General features: G+C 57.5%; 1 protein-coding gene across 17 annotated transcripts in view; it reads left to right on the top strand.

Annotated features, from left to right (window-relative positions):
* TNS1 (tensin 1) overlaps positions 1 to 15888 on the top strand; it is a 225520-nt gene that overhangs the window by 30299 nt on the left and 179333 nt on the right. For 16 of the 17 annotated variants that reach the window (XM_045777632.2, XM_087863313.1, XM_087863307.1 and 13 more), the window contains exon 2: positions 13206 to 13320. In XM_045777632.2, coding sequence (XP_045633588.2) covers positions 13206 to 13320 — 115 coding nt within the window. Of the gene's footprint in view, positions 1 to 998; positions 1017 to 13205; positions 13321 to 15888 lie in introns of those variants that run through there. The other variant, XM_087863314.1, reaches the window with a different exon arrangement.

Here is a 15888-nt window from a genome sequence, read left to right as displayed (position 1 = left end):
CTCGCCCCTGAGCTAAGGTGGGAGAGAGGGAAGGGGAGGGCTGGAGGGGAAGGGGAACACTGTGGGGGAGAAGTAGGCGGGTGGAATGGTGGGAGGTGAAAACTGGGCCCAGGGAGGGGGAGCAGGGGAGGTGGAGGAGGAAGTGGGGAAATGCAAACCAAATGTTGGCCCAGGGTACAGTCAAGAAAAACAGACTCTTGCAGGAGCCTGGAGCGGGGCTCCATTTAGGAAGGGCAGGAAGGGCTGGGACAGATGTTTGGAGAAAAGAAAGAAAGAAGGAAAAAAAAAAAAAGAAGTAGGAAAAAAATTGGACTGAAATCCACAGCCTGGAGGCAGGGCCCTTCTCCCACAGTCTCGGGCCTGGTTTTTCTTGTGTTAAAGCCTGTTGCTGAGTGTGTGTAAATAAATGTGTGTTCCCAGGGCAGGAGGGCACGCATCTGTACTCAGGAGATGGGACAGGGCCAGGGAACGCCAGGATATAGAGGTTGTGTCTGTCTGTCTGTTCATCAGTGGTCTGGGGGCGGGGAGGGAGTCTCTAGTGAGGACAGTAGGCTCCGGGCCTGCCAGCATCAGGCCAGAAGGCAGGAGGAGCCTTGGTGGCTCACAGGGTTAGTGTGTCTGGAGGTGGGGGTGGGGGTGCAGGGTGGACAGTGATGGCCCCGGGGGGAGCTGTCTCCAGTAGCTATCCCTTTGCCTTTCTCCTTCACACCCCCCTGCAAAGCAGGGCTTCTGACCCCCAACGCCACCAGTGGAGCTTGGGAGGAGGGAGGAGACAGGAGGCTGGGACAAGGGGGTGGAGTGGGGGGAGGAGGAAAAGAGGGAGGGTGAGCTGGAGGCAGGCAGGGTGAGAGGCCCGGCAGATGCTGGCTGGAGGAGAGCAGCCTCATTCTCAGAGCTGCCTTCTGCCTGCTCCGTGGGGGCTGTGAGCTCAGGGGGCCGTGAGCGGGCTCCGGGCTGGGCCCGAGGGAAGGCACCCACCGAAGATGACGTGGATCTGTCTGTCCTGCATGCTCTGGGTAGGTCCGGCTGCTTTAGCTAGGAGGTCGCAGGGCCCCCCTCCCGTCCATCTTATCCTTAGGCTGAGAGCCAGTGTGGGGGTGTTGGTGGTGAAGTTGGAGGGCCTCTCTGCCTCTTACTGACCGACAGGAGGACAGACTGACTAGAGCTGGCCCTCAGCCCTAGTCCTTCCCCATCAACAGGGCCTAGGCCCTGGTTCTACTGGTCAGGACATCCCCCCTCCCCACCTCTCTTGCCTCCACTTGAGTCCAGGAGCTGTAGTGGAAGGAAGTCATCAAGAAGTTTGTTTCTTTTTGGAGCCTCTCCTGCCCCCCGCCCCCCGCCCCGCACTGGGGGGAAAATACTTCACCCCCTCCACTGCTCAGCCGGAGCTGGAGGGGGTGGCCGTGCTGGGGGTCTGGGGAACAGGAGACACTGACCTAGCAAGTGAAACCTGGGGAAGCCTGGCTGTGGAGAATTCTGCTTGGATCCCATCACTTTTATCCCTTCTAGACTCAGTATCAGCTTCTATCCTCTATAGGCCTCCCATCCTTACCAAGACCCTCCTGATTCCCTCCCCTCCTGCCCAGAAGAGGAAAACACTGCCTCCTCTTTCTCCCTTCTTGCCTGACGGAAGGTGTGTGTTGGGGTGAGGGTGCCTGAGGGGTGGGCAGGCAGGGTCTGGGGGCCACATGATGAGGTTAAAAGTCTCCTGGGAGAGAGGGGGGCTGGGAGAGTCCTGACTGCCACAGGACGGGTGGGGGCAGGGGCAGGAGACCCCTTCCTCAGAGGGGCTTCTCGGCTGTCTGGGCTGGGTGAAGGCATGCAGAGGGGTCAGGAGGGCGAGGAAGTCATCCCTGGCTGAGGTTCATGTCGGTCTCAAAGAGAGGGATGGCTGGCTTGGGGGGAGGGGCTCTAGGCCCAGGATCCAGATGTGGCCTTTCCTGCCCCTTCCCCTGTTCCGGCCAGTCCCCTGGCAAGCCCAGGCTGGGGGCAGCTGTGGGAGATCAGACTTGGGCAGCCAGGTGTCCTGGGGGCAGAGAGGGGATGGGTGGGAGAGGGGGCTGGAACGAGGGGTTTGGGTGGAGTGTGGGGCTCGGGTGCAGGGGTGGGTCAGAAGAGTAGACCGAGAGAGCCTGGAACGTCCTGCACAGAGGCTGCACCAGTGGTCTTCTGGGCTGGTGTTGACATCTGTAAAATGGGAGCCTTGGCCAAGTTCATCTCTCTAGGCCCTTCCAGCTCCCTCCCTCCCTCGGACAAGCTTGCCTACAGTGCTGAGGATTGAGGTGGGCAGCAGGGGCGGGGGGTGGGTGGGTGGGCGGGAGCCCTTAGATTTCCGGGGTGACAGGATGCTGTGGATGGAGGAAGGGCCACTTCTGCTCAGGGGTCGTGGGAAAAGTACTTCACTCTGGCAGTCCTCAGTTTCCCTGTGGGTGAGATGAGGAGAGTGAAGGGAGTTGCTGAGAGGCAGGCATGAGTGCCTGCCGCTCTTACTGCCCTTTCTGGGAGTTGGGAGAAGGTGCTGGTGACCAAAAGCATGTGTGGATGCTGCCACTTTGGTGCCCCTAAGCCCCTCCCCTGCTCTCTGTCCTGGTCCCTTCCCAGCCCTGTCCCGCCTGGCCCTTTGAGGGCCAACCCAGTGGGCACTTGTCTGTGGCGACGGGAAGAGCAGTGAGAGCGGGCTGGGCAGAGGGGATGGCCCATGCCGCGGGGGTGGGGGGGTGGCTGGAGTCTGGGGAAGTGTGGACTGGACAGAGGGCACTGTTCTGGCCAGGTCAGGGCTCTTGGCTCCCCCCTCCCCCACAGTTGCCCAGGCAGCTTTCCCAGCCACCTTCCTCTCTGCTGGGCGGGACTGGGGTATATGTTTGTGACAGGCAATGGAGGGGGAGACGGCACCAGTTATGGAGAGCGAGCACAGAGGCCCTGGAGACCTTGCCAAGGGGGCTGCTTCTGCCTTGAGAGGCAGCTGGTGGTGGGAAGTGTGTGGACTTTGACACCAGACAGGGCTAGGTGAAAATCCTGGTTCCATTATTTACGAGATGGGCCTGGGGTAAAACAGTTCCCTTCGTGAGTCTCAGTTTCCTGGTCTGTCAAGTGGGAATCATAAAACACACTTGTGTGCCTGGGATGAGCACAGAGGTAATGGAAATCAAAGCATCGGGTGCCCAGGCACACAGTAGGTGCTCAGTAGATGCTCATCCTTCCCCTGCTCCGAAACCTCCCGCTTGGCTCGTGGGGTCCCCTGAACCCAGATCTCATGTGCGGGGAGGATCTCCCTGGGATGGCTGCTGTGGGATGGGACCCCACCTCTGAGGCTCCTGACTGCCCCGGGGCTGCCCAGCTATTCTGAGGCCAACAACTAGGCCGGTCTGCAGCCTCAGGGAGGTAAACTGAGGCATGGTCTGAAGGAGAGCGGTCTGGTGCCCCAGTGTGCGTGTTCACCCGTCTACGTGGACAGGGATAGGTACAGATGCTTCCTCCAGGGAGCAGTGTATCCGCATGGTTTTCCCAGGCTCGAGGAAGAAGAATCGCTTTATTAGCGGAGGGGCATAGCTACATATCATGCATAACTTGATTTCCTCATCAAATGCTCCTGTTATTACATATTCAAGGATGGCGTCTTTAGAAAATAATTACACGCCCATTAATTGAGGCTTTTTGGTGTCATGCCGATGAGTTAGAGCTGCAGGCTTTTCCTTCCGGAAGGGCTCACACTCTATTCTCTGGAACTGGGAAGGACTTTATGAAGGGTGGTGGACTGAAACACGGGCGGGGAGAGTAGGGAGAAGGGGGAGGAGGCAAGTGCTCTGGCCCTGCCCTGAGCAAGCCATGTGGGCCTCAGGCTGGACACTGGATTTTTCTGGACCTCACAGAAGTGGGGAAAGTATTCTCAGAGGCCCCTTGCAGCTGCAGACAATGAAGCGTCTCTTTTCTGGAGCTGGTGTTCTTCCCAGTGCGAAGCACAGTTTTGTTCAGAAGGGTCCTCACGAGCCCGCACATTCTCAGTGTGCACTTTCTGCCAGAGAGCCCAGTCTGACCTCTTGGTCCTGAACTCGCTGTCTCTGCAGTTTTGTTGGCCTGTGAGGGCTGTGCCCACCCGGGGCCTCCTGATATGTGGGGTTTGGGACGTAGGGCTACCCGAGACTGACAGGGGCCTGAAATAAAACCCTCCTTTTGCAAAGCTTTTCAGAATGACGTTCGAGGCACAAAATCAGGGACAAGTACCTCACTGTTCTCCTGCAGTGTTCAGAGCAAGTGCGTTGGGCTGGCTTCCATCCCGGCCCTGCCACTTGCTAGCTGTGAGACCTTAGGCAAGTGGCTTCCCATCTCTGGGCCTCAGTTTCCCCACCTACCTAGAGGGTCTTTCGGTTTTAAATGAGCTAATAGATGCATCCATTTAGAATAATGTCTCTCACACCGTCAGGGCTCAAGCAATGCTAGCTCTTACCGTCTGATGGCATGTTTTCAGAGCCACACAGCAAGCTAGAGCAGAAGTAGAGCCTGGGTTGTCCTGGGCCCCCATCGAGGGCTTTCCATCCCGGGAATCCTTCAGGGCAGGGTGTGTGGGGTCATGTGAATGGGGCCAGGAGAATCAGGAGAATGATGCGAAGGCCGAGAACAATCAGGGCCTTCCCCAGTGGGCGGCGTGCACGAGGGTCAGCGCGTGGGCTCTGGAGACAGCCTGCCTCCATGCTACTTATTCGCTGTGTGCTCGGGCGAGTTACTTAGCCTCTCTGGGCCTTCCTTGTGTGTAGCTCCTCGACTTCCCCAGTTTTGTTTGGAACCCAGTGTGATTCTGTAAGGCGTGAAGAGCAGGGACGAGAGTTCCAGGGTCCGGCCATGGTGAAGGGGACCCACAGAGGGGAAGGGGCCTGCCCAAGGCCCACATGGCTTCTGGGTTCAGTGTTCCTAGACAGGGAAGGGTAGGGGCTGGGAGGGCGCCGGAGCTCTGGGTTGAGGGCTGGGGTAGTGGCTGCTGTTGGGGAAGTGCTGTGTGCGATGCAGAAACCGTCTAGCTACTGGGCCACGGAGGCGCGCACCCACCCGCGGCCCGTCCATCCATCTCACGGATGACCATGGGGCGCTTGCTTTCTTCAAGAAGCTTGCAGATCTTGAGCTAAGGATTACAAAGCGGTGGGTGTTGCCAAGAGGGAAGCTGTGTGGGCAGATAAGGGGGGACCTGACCTGGACTGGAGGAGGGGGAGGTAATAGGAAAGGTGAACTTTAATGCAGGGGTGAAGCTGAGAGCTCAGAAGTCCAAGTACAGCAGGTAAGGATAACTGTGGTTGGACAGGACTGGGGAAACTGCCGGGGGTGGGAGTGGGGGCTTTGGGCAGAGGGGCACTGACAATGGAACTGTCATGGGAGTGCAGTGGCTCGGGACTTGGGACCCGGGCTCAGACAGACTTGGATTTGAATCTCTGTTCCCTCCTGCCCTCTGTGTGTGTCCAGAGCAGGCTCGTCAGGCTCCCCGTCACTGTGAGGGGTCAGTGAAGGAATCTCTGCCAGCCCCTGGCATGGCACTGGCCCCCGCATGGGGCTCAGCCTGTCTGGTCTCTGAGCCCTTCCACCCCAGGAGACGACTCACTTCAGGGCACACAAAGGGACCTGGGACTGGCTGCTCAGGCACGTGGGGAAGCGGTTTATGAAGCTGCTGAGCAGGGGAGAGAGGGGCAAGCTGAGGCGAGAGATCATCCAGCTCGGGAACCTGAGTCCGGGCCTGAACCCGGGGCTCCCAAGCCTCTGCAAGCGTCCCTGTCCCAGGGGAGAGGTCAGTAAGTGCGGCCCCTGCCCTCCTCCCTCTGCGAAGAAGCGGGGCTACTCAGAGTCAAAAAGCTCTCATCTCAGCCTGGCATCTGTGGCTGGTGAAGGGGGTGACCCGTGTCCTCTCCCCGAGGGCAGGCCAGTGCGCATGGGGTACAATTGCACGTGGGGAATCTGAGGCCAGGCAGCGAGTCCATTCAGTTTGCTCCTTCAGACTTGTTCAGGGATCACACCATTCCAGGGCACAGGGACATGGAACAGAAGTCCCGGCAGACACGTGCCCCCCGGTGTGCTAGTCTAGTGCACACATGAGTGACAGATGACATGGAACGTAGCCCACGCCTCGGGCGTGCTCGCCATGTGCCAGGCATTGTCTCAGAACAACCTGTGGGAGGTTACTAGTATCAGCCCATTTAACCGATTAGTAAAGTGAGGCAGACGGGGTTAATTCACTTGCCTGGGGCCACCTCGCTAACAAGGAAGGAACATGGGCAGTCATATGGTGGAGCGGGCTCCCATGGGGCGCCAGGAAAGTGCAACCAGGAGAGGAAGGGGCGCCTGGGGGGTGGGGTGCTCACCCTGAATGCAACCCTGAGGAAGTAAGCAGACAAATCCAGACGGAGGGACCTCCTGCAAAACAGCCCAGAGTCTTCAAAACAGGGAAACGAAAAGGTGGAGTAGTGTGTCTGGATGAAAGAAGTTGAAGGAGACGCAGCAAGGAAACGCAGTGCGGGGTCCTGATGGATCCTGAGTCCCAGAGCAAAACCAGACCAAAGACCCAGCTCTGATGGATGTGAATGGGGCAAAAGGGGAAATTCGAATAGGAACGAAACCTTAGAGAACAGAACCGCGTTGATGCGGGATTTCCTGCGTGTGAGGAACAGAGCGGGCTTTCTGTAGGGGCCGAGGCGAGAAACGAGAAACAGCGCAGGCAAAAGAGGTACAACATTAGCAAACGGTGAATCACGGTGATGGGAACTTGCCCGCTCATCTTTTCCAGCACTTCCAAACCCTTCAAAATAAAAAAGACAGCAGTGGAGAGTTTGACTCCGAGACAGTGTTGTGCAGGGGGAGGGTATCTGGGAAAATCTCCCTGAGGGGATGGGGTTTGAATGTGGCCTTCCAGAACCTATAGAAGCTTGGCAGGCTGAGAGGGGAGGAAGGGCATTCTGGGAAGAGGGAACAGCAGAGTGGAGGCTCCATGGTGGACGCAGGGCAGGGAGCTGGGGAGCGGGGTGTGGGGATTGAGATGGCAGGGTGGGCTGGGTATGGACTGAGGCTGCTTCCCCTGCTGGCTTGAGGGAGTGCACGTTTCATCTTGGATGCGTGGGTAGGCATGGAAGCACTTTGGGGTGAGTGGGGGTGTCAGTGACCCCACGGAGCTGTGCTCTTTCGAGGCTGTGTGGGGGAGGAGGGGCCTAGTGTCGGGGGCCCGGGAGGCTGTGGCAATAGCCATGGGTAGAAGTGACAAGGCCTTCCATAGGGCAGAAGCCCCGGAATCAAAAGGCCGAGAGTGTTCGGGAAGCAAAATTCGGAGTCTGGCAGCTGGTTGTATTGGAGGGTGGAGGGCTGGGAGGAGTTGGGGGTGACTCAGAGTTTTCCATCAGGGCGACCAAGAACACCGTCAGGCCATTAGCTGGCTAGCAGATTGGGGGGGGGGGGCGGTTAAGGAACTTTGGTGTGTATGTGAAGGGAGATGGGGTTGGGGAAAGCTTGCACTTGAAGTGACTGGGGTCTCCCAGATGCCGGCCTGGGCTCCTTGGGGAGTCCGAGTCTTCCCCCACAGAAATGACAGCTGATGCCAACCCTATCCTGGTGTCTCCACCCAAAAAGGCAAGGCGTGGAGCGGTGGATGGCCAGGAGGCGGGGAGAGGGCTGACTGACTCTCTAGGGCCTGCTTTTTTGGTGATTTTCTTCCCCAAGGCTGACTGGCCTGCAGACTCCTGCCCTCTGGCCACATCATCCAGGGCTCCTAGTGTGGGCGCTGGGAGCCTGGTGGGGGCAGGGCTGGGGGAGTTTCTTGTGGAAGGGGCTGGAGGCCTGAGCTGGAGGACCCCAAGGGCTGTCAGTCCCCTTTCACTCCCCACCCCACCACACTCCGCCCCCATGGGGCAGGGAGGAACCAACAAACAGCCTTTCCCACCCCAGGGCCCAGGACTCCCGCCAAAGCTGTCCCAGCCCAATGTGCCACGCCCCTCTGGCTGGAAATATCTGGCAGGCTGGCTGGGCTGAATGGAGGGTGGGAAGGAGACGATCCCCCTGAGGCCCAGGAAAGCCCTGGGACGCTGGGTGGGTGGGCTTGTCACAGGGCTTGGGCTCTGGGTTTGGAGGGTGGGGAGGAGTGACTTCCTGGCTGGGACCTCTGCCCTTCTCTGGGCTCTGGCTCTTGAGGGAGGTGGATGTCGAAACACCAGGCAGCTCCTTCTGCAGCTGTGACTCCTCTGCCCCCCAGGTTCCCCCAGGTCCCCCAGGAAGGGTGGGGGAGCACTTTGTGAGGCTGTCTGCCACTTGTTAGGGAAAACGGTGATGAGCATTGCTGTAACACGTGGTTACCCCTGAGCAGAGCTTTGCATCCATGGGCTCGCTCACATCCTCTGCCCCTATCTGCAGAGTAACCCTGGGGAGGGCATGTAGGTGCCAGACCCCCGGGTTTCTTCTTCGTCGGGATTTTAACATACGCTCAGTCATTGGGAAGCTCTTGTACCCCTTGCGTCGAATCATGTGGCCTTGTGGCTTCTACCCCCTGAGTTTTGTTTTGCCTTCAATAACTTCATAGATCATGTCTGGTCCATTCTTACAATGGATACAATCTTCAGATATTTGAAGATCTAAGGCTCACCCACCCTAGACTTTTGCCTCCAGCAAACTGGGACCTTCAGACTTTTGTGGGTGACTCTTTCAACGACATTGCCAGCCACCCGTTTTACAGCCGGGCAAGCCAATGTTGCAGAGTGCGGGGCACAGCCTGGGGCCTCCCGCCTGGGGGTGGCTGGGCTGCCTGGGGGTGGCTGGGCTGGCCTCCTCCCTCCCACGTGGGTCCCCCAGCCTCTCTTGGACGGGTGATATCTCATTAGGCACCCCTCTCTGTAACCATGAGCAGGTCCCACCCCCAGTTCCTCCAGCCTCTTCATCTCAAACTGGCCCATCGTTTCCCCTGCTCTTTTCTTTTTTTCTTTTTTTTAAAGATTTTATTTATTTATTCGACAGAGATAGAGACAGCCAGAGCGAGAGGGAACACAAGCAGGGGGAGTGGGAGAGGAAGAAGTAGGCTCCTAGCGGAGAAGCCTGATGTGGGGCTCGATCCCATAACGCCGGGATCACACCCTGAGCCGAAGGCAGATGCCTAACCGCTGTGCCACCCAGGCGCCCCTCCCCTGCTCTTTTCTATACTCAGACTATCTTGTCCAAACCCATCATTTTCATTTGGGGACTATGAGGCCCAGAGAAGGCCACTGATGTTCTCAAGGTCACCAGCCTAGAGAGCAGGTCTCTGGACTCCCATCCCAGTGCTCCTTCAGCCAGAGAGCCAGAATGAGGTGGGGGGAGGGGCAGGAGTGAGCAGGGCCTTGGCCCACAGGCTGCTTACAGAGGCCATGAGTGAGGCAAGAGAATGTATGTGCAACTCTGTTCCTGCTCTCCAAGCCTGTGCGGGGAGAGAGTTTGTAAACTCCCATTTATGAGTTTGGGCAGGCAGGGCAGGCAAGCCCAGGGCCCAGGGGAGAAACCTGGGCGTTTGCTTGTCAGCCTGGAAGGCTCTGCCTGCTCCCCATCTGTTCGTTGGGCAGCCCGGAGCCTCTTTTGGGAGATTCCACTGCTCCAACTATACTTTGGGAAGAAGGCCTCCTTCCGTGGGCTTTGGGGGAAGAGCTGGATTTGGGGTATGGACAGAGAAGTTAGGAGATAAGCTGGAATGGGGAGCTCAGCTTGACTCCACCGGGTGGGAGAGGCAGATTTGGGGGATGGCTGGAGTAGGCCTGAGAAGATTGGGCTTTAGGGCTTCCTGCCTGCCTCCCCACACAGGCCTTAAATTGAACCCCAAGTCCCATTCCTGCACCTCCCTCCGGCCCAGGGCTGGGCTGCCGCAGTTGACTTTGGGCTGGGCCCCCTCTCTGGAATGTCTAGGACAGAGATTATCTGGAAGGCTGCCAGGCAGGGGCTGAGACAGGCAAACAGGGGAGGTGAGACCTCAGAATGGAGGGGGCTCACCTGCCCCTCCTTGTGGGATGGGGTCACTGAGTGAGGTCTAGTGCAGGACAGTGCCCTACCCCCAGCCTGCCCCCCCCCCCCCCCAGCAGAAGCTGGAAGCACAGCTCCTAGAACCCCACACTCTGGACTCACAGGACCCAAGCCCCGCTGCCTGGTTTAGCCACCAGGGGCAGCGCTGGGCTCCCAGTTCCACGACCCTCCCCTCTCTCCACCTCTGCCCTGGGCTTTATCTCTGGTCTGTCCTGCCTCCCTGTCATGTCTGTCTGCCCGTCTCTTCGAATTTTGAGCCAGTCAGTCTGAAACTTCAGAAATGTTGCAAATACAGTGCAAAGAACTTGTTTTCCTGAGCAGTTTGCGAGCGAGTTGCTGACACAGTGCCCTACCACCCCTACATGCTTTCCTAATTTTCCTACGAGGACTTCCTCCTACCTCACCCAACCCAGCCATCTGAGTCAGGGACCTGATGTTGACACATGACTACCGTCTCGTCCTCAGACCCCACTGAAAGTGTGGCCAGTTGTCCTGATGATGTCCTTTATGGGCACGGGAAGAATCCAGTTCCCAGTCAGCTAGTGCACTTGACTGTCGTATCTCTTCAGGCTCCATCGGTCTGGAAATCTCAGTCTTTCCTTGACTTCTGCGACCTTGTCACTTTTGATGATCACAAGCCATTTCATTGGTAGACTTGCCTCGATTTGGGTTGGTCTGATGCTTCCTCATTAGGTTCAGCCTGTGGCTCTTTGGCAGGAACATGGCAGACGTGGTGTCCTGTTCTCCAAGTGTCTCTTGGTGCTCGGTTTCCATCCATCCCATTACTGGTCATGTTTGCTTTGATCCCTTGATGAACAAGGAGACTGCCAGGCAAAGTTATTTTTTTCCCTTTTGTAATTTAGAAGCATGGCGTGGCAAGGTTCTTTGAGATTTGTAAATCTTCTGTTTCTCATCACACTTTGAATTTTTTCACTTCTTTCCCGTATTGGCCTGGACTCATTGAAGCCACTGCTATCATTCTGTATTGTAATGCTCCAATTTGCCCAGGTTTAGCCTTTGGGGGGCCCATTCGAGCTGGCGCCTGTATCCCTTTGTCTGTCTGCCCCTTTGATTCTCTGGTTCCCTTTATAGGCTCTGTGTCTTTCTGTCTAATTTCTCCTATTCTCTGTGTGTGCTGGTTCGTCTCTGTATTTGCCTCTGCCTTATCTGGATCTTCTTTTCTTCCTCTCCGACTCTCTGTTGCTTTTCTCCATTTTTCTCTAGCTCTCTGTCTTTATCTGTGTCTCTCTGTCTCTCTGATTCTTTCTCTGTCTCTGTCTCCCTCTCTATCTCTTTGCCTCTTTGTCTCTCTGGCTTTCTGTCTCTCTCTCATTCTGTCGGTTTTTCTCTCATTCTGTCTCTCGTGGCTCAGCCTCTCTCTCCCCCAGGACTCACTGCTGCTGCGTCTTCCAAGAGGAGTCCTGGACCTGCTGGGTTTGAGGAAGGCTGCCTCCCTTCCTCCCCTGAACACACAAGTTGCTCCCTCTAGCCCCTGTCCCAGAGGCTCTGGAATAGGGTACAAGGAGGAAGACTTGGAAGAGAAGGACCCTCCCCCAGAACTGCAGGGTCTGTCCTCAGTTGTGTCTCTGTGTGTGGTTATGTGCGTAGAGGGAGGTCAGGAAGCTCTGTGCCTGGGAGAGGGAGAGAGCGAGGGATTTGCCAAAGTCTGTGCTCTGCTGGCCCCTGCTGCCGGAGCCGGGAAATGAATCGGGTTGGACACCACGGTGAGGTGCCTTGGAGAGGCCTGGTGCCTGCGAGCAGGGATGGCTTCCTGGGGGCGTCCTCTGAACAGGGAGCTCCCCCAGTCTGTGCCTGGGCTGAGGGCTGCAGATGGAAGGAGGGTGTCCTAAGCCATGTGGGTGCAGGGCTTTGCGGCTTAGAGTGCCTTCCTATATGTGGTTACAAAGGACAGACTGTTGGGGCTTGAGGGTGTGGTGCCCAACCTCACGCTATCCAGAGCGGGAAACTGAGGCTGTGGTAGCGGTGGTTAGTGACTGGGCCAGAGGCTCACGGCCGGTCGGACCCAGAGAAGACTTGGACCGCCCACCTGCCTCCCATCTCATGTGTATGGTGGGGTAGATTTAAAAAGGAGATTTAACAGAGCAATATTTTCATCATGCAAAGAACCACAAATAAAAATAAAGTTGGCAGAAGGCTTCTGGGCTGGGGCTGGGGGTAGTAGTGAGGGGGTGAGAGAGAATGGGAGAACGTGGCATTCCAGGGACGTGGGTAAGGAGGCTAAGGACGTCAGCAGTAGAACAGATAAAGGGAGCAGCCACTTTCACACAGGGGCTGCCACACAGCAGTGACAAGGAAGCGTGGCTGCTCTGGTGGCTGTGTGGATGAATCCCACAGACTCACCCGAGCCATAGAAGCCAGACACAGGGGTACGGACCGCGCCGTGAAGTGGCCAACTCCGGCAAGACGAATCTTTGGTGATAGAAGTCACAATAGTGTTGGGGCGCCTGGGCGGCTCAGATGGTGAAGCATGCGACTCTTTTTTTTTTTTTAATAAGAGATTTTATTTAATTGAGAGAGAGAAGAGAGAGAGAGAAAGGGAGAAGCAGACTCTCCACTGAGCAGAGAGGCCGATGCAGGGCTTGACCCCAGGACCCTGGGATCATGACCTGAGCCGAAGGCAGCTGCTTAACCAACTGAGCCATCCAGGTGCCCCGTGTCTGGCTCTTGATTTCAGCCCAGGTCATCTCAGAGCCGTGAGACTGAGCCCCTTGTCGAGCTCCGTGCTCAGCACAGAGTCTGCTTGAGATTCCCTCTCTCTCTCTCTCTCCCCCTCTGCCCCCCCAATACATACATACATACATACATACATACATACATACATAAATACATAAATAAAATCTTAAAAGAAAGAGAAGGCACAATAGTGTTTATCTTAGGGGGATCTTGCCTGGACGGCCACAAGAGAGCCTTCCGGGGTGTGGAGACACGGTGAATGTGTAGAAAATTGTATCTAGGAAGCCATTTAAAATCAGTGTCCCAGTATGCCGACCCAGCTAGGTGCGGGAGTCTGGGTCACACTCAGCTCTCTTTCCTGGGGCACCTCCTCCCAGAAATGGGCTCAGGACTGTCACACCTGAAGGGGCTGTCACCTCTTGTTTTCCCCAGCCCTGGCCTACTTCTCCCCGAGTCCCCCGGCTCCTTCCCCAGCCTTCTGCCCAGGCCTGATCACTGTGCCTCTCCCCCCACAGCCAGAGGATCTGGAAGCCCCCAAGACTCACCACTTCAAGGTGAAGACCTTCAAGAAGGTGAAGCCCTGTGGTATCTGCCGTCAGGTCATCACCCGGGAGGGTTGCACCTGCAAAGGTGAGTAGCTGGTCAGGCTACGGGGGGCAGGGAGCGCGTTGTCGTGGGAATGAGGTGGCCTGGGACCTGGGCGGATGTCCTTGGGGTCCTGGCCTGGTGCCAGGTTCTCACGTTGGGGGGCGATGCTGAGCACACCAGGTGACAAGCTTGTGGGTGTGTATGGGTGGTACGTGGCGGATGGTTGGTGGCATGGGGATGGCATGTAGCTTGTGTGTGGATGATATGAACAAAGCATGCAGATGGCATGAGCAAGGTGTATGGCCAGTGGGGTGTGGCTGGCGTGTGGTTGGCGTGTACTGAGTGTGTGGATGGCATGTGGAGGGTGTGGGAGTGGGGTGTGGCTGGGATGTCAGGTAGTTGGCACGCGGATGGCGTGTAGAAGGTGTGTGGGTGCTGCATGGTGGTTACGTGGGTGACACGTGGAGGTCCTGTGATTGGCACGTGGAGGGCATGCGGAAGGTGTGTGGGTGGCGTGTGACTGGCACTGGGAAAGACACCAAATTTAGGGGTAAGTTTAAGAGGCCCCGAATCAGACTAGAGGAAGGGCCTGTTGGCTGTTGGGCTTTTTCAGTCACTGTTCTCGTGCGCTTCTGACCCGGCCTGGGGTTTGGCTGTCCCTGTTGCCAGAGAAGTCAGTGTCTTGCCCCAGATCACACGGTAGAATCAGCAGGAGGCCCCTGCACCCAATCTCAGTGGCTGACATCATCCCCCCACCCAGCTGCCCCACCAGATGCTTTCCTCTCCTCCCCCGCCCAACCTCCCGTTAATCGCCAGGGCCCCCCAATATAGTCTGAGTCACTGAGCTTCTCCACAACCAATTCCGGCTGCCGGCACCTCCCAGCTGGAGGGCTGACTGCAGCTCCTTTGCCAAACCACCCTCTCCAATCCAACGTCCTCACCAGCTCCCAGCCAGACTCCATGCAGACCTAGTTCTGTCCGTTCCCTGGATACAGCCTTGGGAGCCCCCCCCCCCCCATCCTCAAGACAGAGCACTGCCCCCTTCCTGTGGCTGTGAGGCCCAGCGGCATCCACCCCTTGCCAGCTCTCTGGCCCATCTACCCCTGTCCCCCAAGTCCATACTCAGGCCAGGGGCTCCCAGCTCAGCTCTTGCATAGGCCAGGCCTGTCAAACATGCCAAAGGGGCCAGGCTCTTGCCCCGGGCGTTTACTCATGTGGACTTTCCTCTCCTCCCCTCGCCCCCTGCCCAGAAGTCTCAGTGGGGTTAGGAAGTGTGGGCTCAGAGCCTAGGGAGTAATTATCAAAGCACTTCCTATCAAAGCACTCACATGGCTCTCCTGCAGTGCTCACAGCATGGGGGGGGGGGGTCCCTGTGTCACTCTTTCCTTACAGAGGAGGAAACTGAGGCTCAGAGTCATTAAGATGCTTGCCACGGCACACAGCTGGCTGGGTCCCAGTGGGCTTGTCAGGGGCTGTGCTCTCTGGGGGAGGGAAGTCTTCCTAGACAAGGAGTTCCGGCAGCATGATGGAGTGGGGAGTGTGTGGATGGGAGCGTGTGAGCATGTGTGAATGTGCATGTGGAGGACATTCTAGGCATGTCCTGCTCTGGGCAAAGGGGAGAGGTGAATGGTCCTTCACTGAAGAGCTGGGATACCCAAATGGAGTTTAGGGGGCCAACAGGGACTTCTGCAGTACCCAAATCCGCCGCATGGTGTCACCCTCCTCCCAGGAAGTCTGGCTGAGACGGGTGGTGGGTCAGGGTGGGAGCTGGGATGAGTCAGGCCCGAATTGCTGGGGGCGGGGTTTTGCATTTTGCTTGCGTCACCGCCCCACCTGACCCCGCCCCTTGAACCTGCCGCTGAAGTTAGCCCTTGAGCCTCCCCCCAGTTCCTTCCTTCCTTCCCCAGTGTGCCTTCCCTTCACCCCAGTGACTGCCAGCGTGCTGCTCTGATAGGAGGCAGCACAGGGGTAGAGTCGAAGGAAGTCTTGGCACTCACTGTGTGACCTTGGGCACATCTGTGGCCGCATGTTCTCTGATGGTCTGTGGTCCTAGGTTCCCCAGCTGACCTGGCTTGAGGGCCTGGGTTGAGGAGGGGATGTGACCCCGTGGGAATGGAAGTCTCCCAAGGTGAGACGCGGGTTTTACCTGGTTAGGAGCCTGGCCCTGCCAGTGTGAACCAGAGTGGAGGGCAGGGGGCCAGTGGGCTGCCAGTCTGGTTTGGCAGCTCTGAATGAGTTATTGAGAAGTGGGAAGAAAGCCAGGACTGAAGTCCAAAGGCACCACCAGGTGTCAGGACTGGACCATGGAAGGGCTGGGGCCAGGGGGAGAGGGGGCCAGCAAGGGAGGATTGAAGACTCCCAGCTATACAGGCTATGGTGTGCATTCTGAGCAAGAGCGTCGGGGTTACCAGGCCCAAGGTCAGGGTTGGGGCCACTGGGCTTACTGGTGGGAGATGCAGCAGTGAGACGACTCTCTGTGCTTCGGAACCAGGAGGTGGCATGAGATGGATAGACTCCCTTATCCAACCATCCATCCGTCCATCTATCTATCCATCCATCCATCCATCCACCCATCCGTCCATCTGTCCATCTGTCCATCCATCCATCCAT

This window comes from Ursus americanus, chromosome 1, assembly GCF_024610735.1.
Source record: "Ursus americanus isolate L20-20 chromosome 1, mUrsAme1.1.p, whole genome shotgun sequence".
In the NCBI taxonomy this organism is placed as follows: Eukaryota; Metazoa; Chordata; class Mammalia; order Carnivora; family Ursidae; genus Ursus; species Ursus americanus.
This window is presented reverse-complemented; position numbering and strand designations above follow the sequence as displayed.